Here is a 12,895-nt window from a genome sequence, read left to right as displayed (position 1 = left end):
GATTACCTTGCTTAAGTGGTGAGCTGATTGGTGCACCGGGATTAAGCGTCGGCGTCAGATTTCCCTCGGCACATGCCATGTCTAGCAGGACGTGCACGAGGCTTTGCCATCACTTGCTGCTATGATTCCAACTTTCGACGCGCTAGTTAGTAGCAGAGCCTGGTATAAAACAGACTGTTGGAATCGAGTTTGTATTATGCAGGAGTACTCCGTAGAAGGGAGTACTCAAGTGCAGTACCAACATGTTCCACAAGGTGAGGTGGAGTCAAACTCATCTGGATCTTTTAGACAGCAACTAGACGTTTGAACGTACACTACCTGTACTGCTAGCCAGGATTAACTGCGTTCGCCTGTTCGTTCGTTCGTATCAGCTATCCGCTGCCTGCGAAGACGAAGAGGTGTCGGTTTGTCTTTGCCCCCCATGATGAACATGAACCAACCTTTTTGGGGTGCTGGAGCCTCCTAGAGCGGACCCAGCATGCTTGACTAATGGTTTTTCTGATGTTCCACCCAACGAATAATCAATAATCCGGCACCCGTCAATCCGATCGCCCACTTTTTCGAGTTGTTTAGAGCTCGCCATCGTCCGTCCTCAGCAGCAGCGCATCCATGCACGAGCAGCGATGCGAGACCCCGGTCGCACTCCACATTTGGTAGTAGTGACAATCACGCCGTCCGTCCTCTCCATTCTCCCAGTTGCATTTACATACACCCGCCCGGAACCCGGAACCCACGCTGTACCCACACCACACACACACACACACACTGCGGCCAGCGGCACAGCAGAGAGAGAGAGAGAGAGAGGAATTAAGCTTTGCCGACACCACACTGCATTCCCTCGGCTGCCTGAAGCAAGCAAGCGACCGCTTCTTCCCAGGCCTCGCGCGTGTGTCTGAGCTGTCGCTGATGGATGGATGATAGATAAAGCTGTGGAGCAGGGGGAGGGGGAGGTGCTGCCCATGGTGAGCATCGCCTTGGCCGTGTAGAGGAGCACTGCAGCCGGAAGAGATTTTTCAGATAGAGCGATAGTAGGCAGGCAGGATGAAGTCAAGAACTGCGACGCCGGCGGCCGGCCTCCTCCTCCTCGTCGCGCTTGTGGCGGTGGCGGAAGCCGACACCGACGCCGGCGATGGTAATGCAGTTTTAGCAAGACCGCACCGCCTTACCCGGGCTCGGCGTTCTTGGTTTCCTGAAATGTGTTTCAGCAGCTAAGCTATGCCTGTGTGAAGTGTGATCGGTGCTCTGGTTGTTCTTGCATGCAGTTGCGGCCTTGGGGAATCTCTACAGCTCCTGGAACAGCCCGGCGCAGCTCACCGGATGGTCCGCCAGCGGCGGCGACCCCTGCGGCGCCGCGTGGACGGGTGTCTCCTGCTCGGGCTCCGCCGTCACCTCAATGTATGTAGAAGAGATTCTCAGTTTCTCACGCACCAAATCTAGACTTTCTAGCGATGAAAACGACAAGATATTCAGTCTGTCACATTGAGCCGTGATTCTAGGAAACGTCGGTGTTTACTCTTTCTTCCCCCCACTTCACTCCGGCTCCTTAAAAAAAGGGGGCACAGAAAGTCTCTGATGAATTATCTGAACCTTTTTTCTCATGCTGCTTGCTGAAAAGTTTGTTAGTGGTGCCTAGCATTTACAAGTACATCCATCCACTGCTGCTGCTGCCCTGCTTTTCCACCAAAAAAATGGGTCACCACTGCTGTTATGGCCAAACGCATATTATAATAACGATCAGCACACTGTACTGGTCCTGGAGATAATATATAGATATAACGCACTGCTTTTTCATGCTTGCTATGATGAGAGATATGGTCATACATTGTGTTGTTATGCTCCGGTAAGAGAGTAAATGTTGTTCCGCATAATTTTGTAACTGAAATTCATAGTTTTTTTTAACCAAAATTGCCCTTGACAGTATCTTGACATATGTGTTGTTATTTGTTAAGCTATTCAAATCTGGTTTAGTATACAGATAAAGTTTGCAGAGTAGAAATATTTCCTTCAAAATGCATGTGGACCTTATCATTTTCATTTTTCTGTTTACAATCACGGCTATATGAATTTACCTGTTAACTGAAGTATTCTGTCTCTTTCCACGCTTTGCAGCAAGCTTTCTGGTATGGAGCTGAATGGTACTCTTGGTTATCAATTGTCAAGTCTACAGGCTCTGAAAACAATGTAGGAGCTAACACTTGATTATAGTTGTTCAGTTTTCGTGTCCTTTTCGTAATTTATATCTTCGGTTTCTAAACTTGCAGGGACTTAAGCAACAACTACTTGCATGATGCAATTCCTTACCAGTTGCCATCAAACCTTACCTATCTGTAATGCCTCCCAACCTGTACATGTTTATTCATGCTATTTGATTCTTGAAATTTGATTCAAAGCGAATGCAGGAATTTGGCAAAAAATAACTTCTCGGGTAATCTTCCGTACTCTATATCCAACTTGGTTTCACTTGAGTACCTGTAAGTTGCTGTCCATTGCAAAGATGTAATTCGTTCTGTGATGATCTTTTTAGTTAACACAATCTAAACCGCAATGAACCACTGTGTGCAGCAATCTCAGCCACAACTCGTTATTTCAGGAAATTGGTGAACTATTTGGAAGCCTCAATTCACTTTCAGAACTGTAAGGCCTACTGAGCCATTTGTTTTCGTATGCAAACTTGACTTGAATATTGTGTGGTCGAAATTATTAATCATGCACATACTATTTCAGTATTGAATGTCCTCTTCATTAGAAAATAAGTGTAATTTTGAGCACAAAAACAATATTCAAAATATAACATTGCCACCAATAAAATTGTAACATACTTCTTTTGATCACAAATGTAAGCCCATCTACGTCTGTCTTAAGTTAAAAATAAAAGACTCTGACTAACAATATTATCTGAAATGAAAATGTATTTATATTATAGAACGAACACGCCTGAACGCTTATTTCACTAAGAGGAGAACCATATTATAAAACTAGTTTTTATAATGAATCTAGTAATGACAATCTTGTGTTGTAAATCTATATAAATTTTTGGATAATTGATGGTCAAAGTCAAACTAGTTTGACTTAGGACAAAGCTAGATGGAATTCTATTTCCAATCATAGGAGGTATCTGTTGAATCTATAAAAAGAGTTTTTTTCAAGAAAATTTACTGATACCATTTTCATGTGGACAATCTAACAATCATATAGACATTATTGGTGAAAATTAAAATAGTTTGATGCATGGATCCTAGGGTGACTTATTTTGACTGGAAGGAGTATCCATTTTCAAGTGAGGATGATGATAATTTTATTAGTGTTAATACAATATAAGATTAGCTGCTCTTAAACCCTATGAATTCAACTTATGCTAATTAAAATCCTTACAGAGACGTATCTTTCAACAACCTGACGGGGAATCTTCCTTTCTCAGTGGGCTCTCTGTCAAAACTTTCTAGCCTGTAAGTATTCAGATTTTCCCCCATTTGTATTTCTGTTTCATGGTTCTGATTGGTTTCTTCTTGCCTGCTATGCAGTTATATGCAAAATAATCAACTATCAGGCACAGTTGATGTCCTCAGCAACATAAGCCTTTCAACACTGTAAGTAGCTTCCCACATATTGATATGACTGCTAATTTTCCTTTCATGAAGTTTTATCTGATAATTTGTTATGTATTATGATCAACCTTCAAACAGAAATATTGCAAACAACAATTTCAGCGGCATGATACCTCAAGGATTCAGCTCAATTGCAAATTTAATGTATGCACAAGTATGCTTTACTTTTGTCTTTTGTATTTTAATCATCAAGTACATACATGCTGATGTGTTGGTGCAATTGCAACCACAGAGTTGGAGGAAACTCATTTGTCAATATGCCTGCCTCCCCACCACCAACTCTGAAGCCACATGATCAGCCAAACGATCCTCAAGGACCTATTAGTGCTCCAACTATCCCAGAGACTCCTATTGATCAAGACGACAAGAAGATGCAAACAGGTCCTCTTATAGGCATAGCGGTTGGCTCAATAGCTGCTGCCTCATGTGTTCTTTTCGTGTTGGTGTTCTGCCTTCACAATGCACGAAAAAGAAATGATGATGCAAGCAGTGAACCAAAAGATATTGTGGGTTCTCTTGCAGTAAACATAGAAACAGGTATGGTCCTATTTCTTTCTGCACTGTAGTGTTCTACTACCGTACCAGCATTTATTATCAGCTAGTGATTCATAATTCATCAGATCAGAATTGTGATATGCTCTGAATCGGGAACACTAAAAATAAATTACTAAAACCACAGGATCTAGTAATTTAGTGAGGTAAGCAAAATGGATCAGCAGCTCACGATTTTGCTGTTGTCATAATTTTTAATAAGAAAAGAGTAAAAATAAAACAGCTAAGGTAGGTCTGGCTTGAATTGGTAAATTGTTGCTGCTCCATATTTTTACATTTCTTGGTGTTTCGTTGCTGCAGCATCTAATAGGGAAGTCCTGAACAACAACCATGAAAATGCTGTGGTAGCAACTTCAGATCTCCAACCTGCTGGAAAGATGACTCCGGACAGAGTGCATGGTACAAATGGTTCTACTGCCAAAAAGCCAAAGGTTCCTGTGACAGTGAAATCATATACAGTTGCTGCTCTCCAAGTTGCTACGAATAGCTTCTGTCAAGACACTCTCCTAGGCGAGGGTTCACTTGGTCGTGTTTACAAGGCTGATTTTCCTAATGGGAAGGTAATAGGATATTTGAATATTTGACCTAATTGAAAATTTTGAGCTGTGCCATTTGTATCCCATGTTCCTTATATCTGATACAATGGTGAAACTCTGTGACTTGGTCAGGTTTAGTTTCCATATTTGACTGTTTAGATCATTTTTACCTTTTTATTGCATTATCAACAACACACAGTCAAATATATATAAAAAATAATGTTGACATAGCATTGCTTATGTCAATTAATTATTAGTTTGTTTTGTTTCGTTATGATTCTGAAACTAAATCTTGCCTGTAAATGTGATGGCAGGTACTTGCCGTGAAGAAGATAGACAGTGCTTCTCTGTCTCTGTATGAAGAAGATAATTTTCTCGAGGTTGTCTCGAACATTTCTCGGCTCAGGCACCCAAACATTGTGCCCCTTACAGGCTATTGTGTTGAGCATGGACAAAGGCTTCTTGTGTATGAGTACATTGGAAACGGAACACTACATGATATACTGCACTTCTCTGATGGGATGAGCAAGAAACTCACATGGAACACCCGCATAAGGATAGCGCTAGGCACCGCTCGCGCTTTAGAGTATGTTATGTTATTCAAGAAAATCTGATATTTTCATTCCATGAGAAGGCTATGTTATTCTGGTATTCATTATACTACATGTAACATCTAATTTTCTAGGTACCTGCATGAGGTGTGCCTGCCACCTGTGGTACATAGGATCTTCAAGTCATCTAACATCCTGCTTGATGAAGAGTACAGTCCACATCTGTCTGACTGTGGGCTTGCTGCTCTGTCACCAAATCCTGAGAGAGAGGTAAACAATGTAGCACTATCTGTTAATGGTAATTCTTTCCGAAGCGTTATCTTCAGCTTTTTTTTTTTCTAGCTGCTACTTGGGCTAAGAAGATATTGCTATGTTATGCCGGTATGCCCAGGTTTCCGCTGAAGTGGTTGGCTCTTTTGGATATAGCGCCCCTGAGTTCGCCATGTCAGGAATATACACTGCAAAGAGCGATGTGTACAGTTTTGGAGTAGTGATGCTAGAGCTGTTGACCGGCCGTAAACCACTAGACAGGTAATATGCCTGCCATTTCTGATCTTGTCATTTGAAGTATTTTTTTAAAGAAATGCCATTTGTAGTATTAGTGAGTGAAACTGGTAGACCAAGCTGACAATTCATTCTGATCTTGTTGCGATTTGGATAACTGTATGTGCCTTCCAGCTCCAGGGAGAGGTCAGAACAGTCTCTTGTCAGATGGGCAACCCCGCAGCTCCACGACATCGATCTACTTGCCAAGATGGCTGATCCGGCACTGGATGGGCTGTACCCTGCCAAGTCCCTCTCCCGTTTCGCCGACATAATCGCGATCTGCGTCCAGGTACATTGTTTATCGTTGGTGCTGCGTAAAGTCCATCTCTCTCTCCTTTGTTAAAGCCTTGTATGTTCTTGCACTGCATCACCAGTTTCCGGTTTTAATTGAAATAATAATCATTGTTAGCGACCACCGAGTCCAGTCGTCGAACAACAGCAAGTCAGTCATAAAATAGTTTTTGGCTGGCATGTGAGCTAAACCCCTCTCTTTCAGAGGTGGACTAAGATTGGGATGTTGTGTGGCCAATTTTTGCAGTCGGAGCCGGAGTTCCGCCCGCCAATGTCGGAGGTGGTGCAGCAGCTGGTGCGGCTGATGCAGAGGGCGAGCATCATACGGCGGCATTCGGACGATCTGGGCTACTCGTACAGGGTCCCCGACCGCGAAGCCGACGTCCTCTGAAGTTGGTTCAGCTACACTGCGTGTATACTACAAAAGCGCTGCACAGTTTATATATTTAAACAAAAGAAAAGCAGATTGGGGCTGAGGCAGCACCTGGGTCAGGTTACTTTGGAGTTGAGTGCTGCTGGATCCTTGCACGTTTTTATTCTGTCCTCTGTTAGTCTAGTCACCTGTAAATGACTCTTTTTTTTTGGCGACTACCTGTAAACGACATTCGAGTGACATGGGTAGCGTTTGGAGTGTACCGGGACTTTTCGTGAGCTGTGAGTGTCATGTATAGTTGTGGGCTCTTGCAAGTGGCGGATATATACTCCGTAGGGGGGGAAAAACGTGTCTTTTTTTATGTGTAAAATTCTTTGACAAGCCGCGGACGGTGACCTGCGCGCCGTCCTGCAGCCTTGCTTCGCGGCGAGGGCAAGCCAAGCTTCTCCGATTTGCGGCGCGGCAATTCCGCCAACGCCTTCTGGCTTATCGCATGGAACGCATGGACCATGCAGACAGGCCATGGTGTTGAGTTCAGCCGCTGGCGCCGATGTCAAACGTGGGGGGATTCGTCGACGCCGACGGCTTTGGGGTATCCGTCTTGGGGCTTTGCTGGGGTCACCATCCGCCACTACTATGCTGATGACTTGCCGAGTACTGTACGTGCACCGTTCGGGTCATTTCGACTGGAAATTGTCCGTTTATACTGCAGCAGTGCTGACCGTGACCGAGGGAGCGAATCTGCGAATGGATAGGTCCAGTTCGTCTTATAATCCATATTTTTCAGCTTGTTTTTTAATCGGAATAATATTTTTCTCTCATAATAAATTAGCCGAAATAATATTTCGACTTATTTTTTCAGGGAAGCGGAAATGACCGGACGAGCGGTTGGAAGAAGGATTCGACAGGCGTGCCACAACAATCGACAGGTATATAAAATCTCCGCGTCTGCTACGATAGCTCAATCCGAGTGGACATGCCACGTACGCCGGTTCGTTTCGGCTTATATGATCGTGGATTATAAGCTGGAATAATATTTTTTTCTCACACTAAATTAATCTGTAGTACTTCTGGCTTATAATCCACGATCGTTTCAGCCGAAACGTAGGCTGGAGAGTGGTTGCACGTCCGTTCAGCCAAGCTTGCACTCACACGTAAGACTAGCTACGCTACTATGCACGTAGCCTTCCGCTGTCACATGTGCGTACGTAGCGTACACCCGGGTGGCTATCCCTATACGCGTAGCCTTAGGGTGGTGGCGGCGTAGCCTAGTGGGCAATCGGGGCCATCGCAGTCTCAGGCTCCTGTTGAGAAAAACCAAATCGTTCGATATAGCGACGAAATTTATAATCGCTACTAAAACTTATAGATTCCCCTCCCTTTAATACTGCTGTATCAATTTAGGCTACCAATTTAGATTTTCCTATCACCGAGCAAATATCATTGTTGTGATTTTCATACGGAACTTGAAAGTCCAGCAAGTTTCATTCCCTTTTTACCCTTCCGGACGACACCTTATCCAAACAAAGATTCATTTCTCCCAAAATTCCTCTCTCGCTCCTCTAGCACGGTCCATTGGCCAAGCGACCGGCAGGTGTGCGCATGCGGGCAGCGGCGAGGGCGAGGCATGGACAGACGGTGATCGTGGCCAGGGTGCATAGACAGGCGTGCGCGCGCAAAAGTTCCCGGAACGATTGGTTCGTGGAACGGGGATCGTCGAACGTTGTACGATCCAAAACGCTCCTTGAGAAAGGATTTCCTACTATCGGAACGAAACTGATCCACGCACGTTCCCGGGACGCGGAACCTGGCATCGTACCACGTTCTCAATGACCGAGACTTGGGAAAGCGGTGAGAGACGTGGGTGGAAGCCCTCGATTTTCACTGGCCATATATAGCCAACTACGGACACTCGCTATGTGATTTTATAAAATAGCAAGGCTGTTGGTGACTTCTTCTTTTCTGAGAAGTTTTCTATTTTACAAAATGGCTAAACAATAGAATTTGACTAATAATTATAGCCAAGCTTTTGGAGTTGCTCTAAGGACACCCACAACAGTAAAAATCAGTTACTAGCTCTAAGCCAACCTGTCCAATAATGTTAGCTTTTAAAAAGGCTCGTAGTATGATTAGAATCTCGTGACCTTCTCATATGTTATTGGAATATGCGTATAAACTTAGCTCTTAATCGAGAGCTAATTTTTCTCTCTCCTATTAAAATATGGAAAACAAATACTTAGAGCTAACTTACGAGTCACGCGTTGTGGGTGTCCCGTAAACTGTAATTTGTTTGTGCCACATAATTGACTTTTACGTGATTTTTAGTGGCACACAATGATTTTTGGTCCCCCCGGCGCCCGCGGCCTGCCTCCCCTCAGCCAGGTCATCATCGCTTGCTCGTCGTCGTACCAACCGCCCTTCCCACCCTCCTCCTGGGCCTTGACCGCGCCGCTGTTCTGTTCGCTTGCCAGCTTGCCTGCTTCCTGCCAGTGCCACCTGCTGCACTCCTGCAGGCGGACCTCCACTCCATCTTCACCTCGCTCTCGCTCTCGCTCTCCCTCCCCACCATCATCACGCGCTCGCGTGTGCCCCTCGGCCTCCTCCTCCCGCACCGCCGCGTCGCCGCCCGGGACCAGGCCCACCAAGGCCTCGCCTCCGCCTCAGCCGCCTCCCCATCCCGGGCGCGGCCCCTCGGCCTCGGCGGCCGCCTGGCTCGACCCCGCGCCGCGCCCCTCGGCTACGAAGGTGCGTACACAATACATACATACGTTCTCAACCCAGCATCAATCTGTGTACTGCCCCTAGGCTGGCCGCAGGCCAAGCCCAGCAATCCGGACGGCCGACGCGTCGGGTAGCATTTCGCGGATTAAGTCCGTCCCCGATCCTCCAACGATCGATCCGTCGGTACCTTCTTCCTCCCTCTCTTTGCGAGAAGGCGCGTGCTGTGCGTCGAATCATCGATGTGGGAGTTAATCTTCCATGCGCGTCCTGCTCATCCGGCCGAATCCCGAGTCTGATGCTCACCAGCTTCTCTGAATTCGCACGCGAATTGGGAAAGAGTGGAGCGGGTGTACCGGCGTATGGTACGGATGAGCAGCAGACGTGGGCCCGGATACCGCGGGGTTTTTTTTAGATCTAGCACAAGGAATCAAACAGGGATGGTGGATGATGGATGGATGAAAAAGGTGACCACGATGGATAGTGAAAGAGAGGAGACGGGGACAATTTTCAAACCCATCCTCAAAGTAGGCAAGCTTTCCCACACCCCCGTCCGTCTTGTCAATTCGTTTTGGACGTGGTACGGGGCCTAGGAGCCGGAATCGTGATCACTGTTCACCCCTTGTAGTCTGCGTCGGCGTGGCTGTACTTATCAGCTCATGCTACATAAATGTGTGTTTTAGCACAATTCAGTCGATGAGTTTATTTTTCTTCTTTGGTGCAGGGAGAAGTTGGAGTGGTGGACGGGGCCACAGAGCCATGTCAAGTTCCACGAATTCAACAGTGGCCGCGGAGTTGTCGGTGGCTGAGAAGAGTGGGGATATTGAGCCCCTACCTTTTGTGCATGACAAACATGGAGGCGTCATCATTGAGATGACGACCCCGATGGACCCTGGAGTGTTTTCAGCTTCCTTGAAAGCAGCGCTGTCGAAATGGAGGGAGCAGGTGATCCCCCTCAACATCAATGTTATATCCTGTCATGCTGAGATGGCTTGTCCAAAAAATGCTATTGGCCTCTAATTTGATATAGTGCATGCCAAGTAAACATCCCAACATTTAAATTTTGAACTGTGGAAATTTGCTGCAAAGATCCTGGAAGCACCTTTATACGGTAGGATTGGTAGGTGAAAAAAATTGGTATCGCGCATAATGACTATTTTAAAGGTTTAAGTACACTGTAATATCTTCTGTGAACCTTGAGGAGCCATCAACCATATGCAAGGCATGTGATATAGACATGTGGAGATTACTGTACTTGCACATTATTATTACCAATTCTAGTTGTTCATGGGTACCTCAAGAAGGAGAGATGAGGTTACAAATGCATAGCCTGCACTTACTTGTCATTGAAATAGGATTTTATATAAGAGCTTTACATTTATTACTGTTCTTTCATCATTGTAGGGAATAAGAGGTGTCTGGATCAAATTGCCCATCACCCTTTCCAACCTTATTCCACCAGTTGTAGAGGTAATTAAACTCACATTTTCCATGTTTATACTAGTGTAACTAGTTTCTTGATGTAACTTGTATATTTCAAAGTGAAGTATTTTATTACACTATTCGAATGACCTGAATTCAATTTTTGTTTTGTTTTGATAGTAGTTGGTAGTGGCAACGCTCACAGTTTGCTAACTATGTCTTTTCGATGACCTTTTGTCTTTTCAGGAGAAATAGTTGGAAATGATCATACTGTGTAGTATAGTCTAACAGTATGGAAGGATTCATATTGAGTTTGTCTCTGAAAAATGTTTTTACCTCATTGTGTATGTAGGAAGGTTTCTGGTACCATCATGCAGAGGAAACTTACTTGATGCTTGCATACTGGCTTCCAAATACAACACATACACTACCAGTAAACGCAACCCACCGCGTTAGTGTTGGAGCTTTTATAATGAATGACAAGAGAGAGGTAAAAAATGAATGTGATAATTTTTAGGATTTAGCTTGTTATTGTTCTGTTACCTCCTTTACGAACTCTAAAGCATATATCAATCGTTATGAGTTATGACACAGGACATTCTGTTAGGCATTATCCATAGATAAAGCTTTTATCCTCCATACCCTGAAATTCCTGTTTTTTGCAGATCTTGGCTGTACAAGAAAAGAGTGGTGTGCTTCGAGGCCTAGGTGTGTGGAAATTTCCAACTGGTGTAGTTGAACCGGTAAATTCTCCACTGAACATGTAGATATATTAAGTATATTCTTTACCAACTTGTCCTATTATAATTCACAAGATATTGGTATATATACAGGGGGAAGATATTAATGTTGGAGCCGTAAGAGAAGTAAAAGAAGAGACAGGGGTATGTACTAGTGTGAACAGAAGCCCAAGTTGTTTCCAATAGACTAGTTTGATTAAATGCTGCCATTGGTTGCTCATTCTTTTTTCCTTTCTGGATCATATCTCAGATTGATGCAGAATTTGTTGAAGTCCTGGCCTTCAGGTAACGACTGGATTCTAGTCCCAGTTCTTCCTGTATTTATCTAGTACTGATTTACCAACTATCTTGTCACACTTAGCTTTATTGCCCATTTGCGGAATATACCAACAACACCAAAAAAAGAGATGTATTGTGCAACAAAATATGTGCACACATTTTTAATTCATAACTAGAGAACCAAAAAAGGAAAAAAAAAAATGGCAGTGTTTTCCATTTCTGTTCATTATGAATTTTTCCTAAGACCTGTTTGCCTTTCTTTTTTTCATTCTCTTGACGCAATCTATTGTTATGACAGTGTTTAGTTTGAAATAAAACATCTCTCCATCATTTGCAGGCAGAGCCACAAATCGTTTTTTGATAAATCGGATCTATTTTTCATGTGCCTGCTTAAACCACTTTCATATGACATTACGAAGCAAGACTCCGAAATAGAGGCATGCCAGGTACTTGGAACCAACATTTTAATGTTTATTTCAAACAGAAAACCCCCATAATATTAAAAGTTTACTTCAGTCCTTCCAACTCAAGCACCATTTGACCAAATGCTTTGATACTGCACTTCTCCATTGCAGTGGATGCCAATAGAGGAATTTGCAGCGCAACCATTTCTCCAGAAACATGAGCTTGTGAAGTACATCCTCGAAGTAGGCCTGGCTAAAGTTGACAAGGAATATGCAGGGTTTTCGCCAATCTCCATAAAATCAGCATTTACAGACAAATTGTCCTTATTTTACATGAACCGGAGGGACCTCGACAGGGCCTCAGGATAGAGTAATATGTAATGAGACAGTGAATTCAAGATAGTGAAATTTCACTTTTGGTATGTGAAAGCGAGCTAAGTCCTTCATACTTGGTTATTTTGTTCACAAATTGGTAGCTTGGGGCATCGGGCACTTGTGATTTTTGACCATATGTCGTCTGCTATACGTCTGTGTGTCAAAAGAGTATCGCAATCCAAAAGTACAGCTGAAACTGTTGTACTTATGGATTTGTATTTGTAGGTCTACATACATAATAAAACGCTGGCTTCCTTTATATATATAAAAAACGCTGAAGTGCTTTTGTTCCGGTTAGTTTCGATCTAGATGTTCGGATGCTTCTGTTATCTTTCTCTCTCTCTTTTTTTTAGAAAGACAGTAAAAGCTTTGCCACGATTTTTATTTATCTTTCTCTCACTTCCTGCTCAAACATTGGGATTTCCGTTATGCTTTAATGAAAATGGGATATGGAAAAAAAATATATGAAGATCTAGAAAAAAAAAATATATGAAAAACGCTGG

The 12,895-nt window shown here is 43.9% G+C and overlaps 2 protein-coding genes across 6 annotated transcripts; both read left to right on the top strand.

The window, feature by feature from the left end:
• Positions 1-590: 590 nt before the first annotated feature.
• On the top strand, positions 591-6,801 carry LOC136519799 (protein STRUBBELIG-RECEPTOR FAMILY 8-like). Its single transcript, XM_066513164.1, has 16 exons — positions 591-1,132; positions 1,263-1,395; positions 2,110-2,181; positions 2,262-2,327; positions 2,400-2,471; positions 2,563-2,634; positions 3,375-3,446; positions 3,522-3,587; positions 3,684-3,749; positions 3,838-4,142; positions 4,458-4,717; positions 5,008-5,279; positions 5,379-5,514; positions 5,636-5,775; positions 5,923-6,079; positions 6,329-6,801. The coding sequence occupies exons 1-16, from the start codon at positions 1,042-1,044 to the stop codon at positions 6,470-6,472; spliced, it is 2,124 nt and encodes a 707-aa protein (XP_066369261.1). The 5' UTR covers positions 591-1,041; the 3' UTR covers positions 6,473-6,801.
• Positions 6,802-6,930: 129 nt separating this feature from the next.
• On the top strand, positions 6,931-12,463 carry LOC136519800 (nudix hydrolase 2-like). 5 transcript variants are annotated; one of them, XM_066513166.1, is made up of 10 exons: positions 6,931-7,209; positions 7,317-7,383; positions 9,897-10,117; positions 10,577-10,642; positions 10,947-11,084; positions 11,260-11,337; positions 11,428-11,478; positions 11,585-11,619; positions 11,951-12,059; positions 12,189-12,463. In XM_066513166.1, the coding sequence occupies exons 3-10, from the start codon at positions 9,932-9,934 to the stop codon at positions 12,384-12,386; spliced, it is 861 nt and encodes a 286-aa protein (XP_066369263.1). In that variant the 5' UTR covers positions 6,931-7,209; positions 7,317-7,383; positions 9,897-9,931; the 3' UTR covers positions 12,387-12,463. The 5 variants fall into 5 exon arrangements, with proteins under 5 accessions (XP_066369263.1, XP_066369265.1, XP_066369264.1 ...); XM_066513168.1 differs by lacking the exons at positions 6,931-7,209; positions 7,317-7,383 and adding an exon at positions 8,845-9,199; XM_066513167.1 differs by lacking the exons at positions 6,931-7,209; positions 7,317-7,383 and adding an exon at positions 9,551-9,699.
• Positions 12,464-12,895: the final 432 nt, after the last annotated feature.

Source organism: Miscanthus floridulus, chromosome 18 (genome assembly GCF_019320115.1).
Source record: "Miscanthus floridulus cultivar M001 chromosome 18, ASM1932011v1, whole genome shotgun sequence".
In the NCBI taxonomy this organism is placed as follows: Eukaryota; Viridiplantae; Streptophyta; class Magnoliopsida; order Poales; family Poaceae; genus Miscanthus; species Miscanthus floridulus.
This window is presented reverse-complemented; position numbering and strand designations above follow the sequence as displayed.

Excerpts from the sequence above, each read along its gene's own strand:
- LOC136519800 (XM_066513165.1), top strand. The coding sequence starts at position 9,613 with ATGGTGGATGATGGATGGATGAAAAAGGTGACCACGATGGATAGTGAA. Across the intron at positions 10,643-10,946 it reads TTATTCCACCAGTTGTAGAG|GAAGGTTTCTGGTACCATCA; the intron begins GTAATTAAACTC and ends TTGTGTATGTAG. Across the intron at positions 11,338-11,427 it reads CAACTGGTGTAGTTGAACCG|GGGGAAGATATTAATGTTGG; the intron begins GTAAATTCTCCA and ends GTATATATACAG.
- LOC136519799 (XM_066513164.1), top strand. The coding sequence starts at position 1,042 with ATGAAGTCAAGAACTGCGACGCCGGCGGCCGGCCTCCTCCTCCTCGTC. Across the intron at positions 2,328-2,399 it reads CCATCAAACCTTACCTATCT|GAATTTGGCAAAAAATAACT; the intron begins GTAATGCCTCCC and ends AAGCGAATGCAG. Across the intron at positions 5,280-5,378 it reads GGCACCGCTCGCGCTTTAGA|GTACCTGCATGAGGTGTGCC; the intron begins GTATGTTATGTT and ends CTAATTTTCTAG.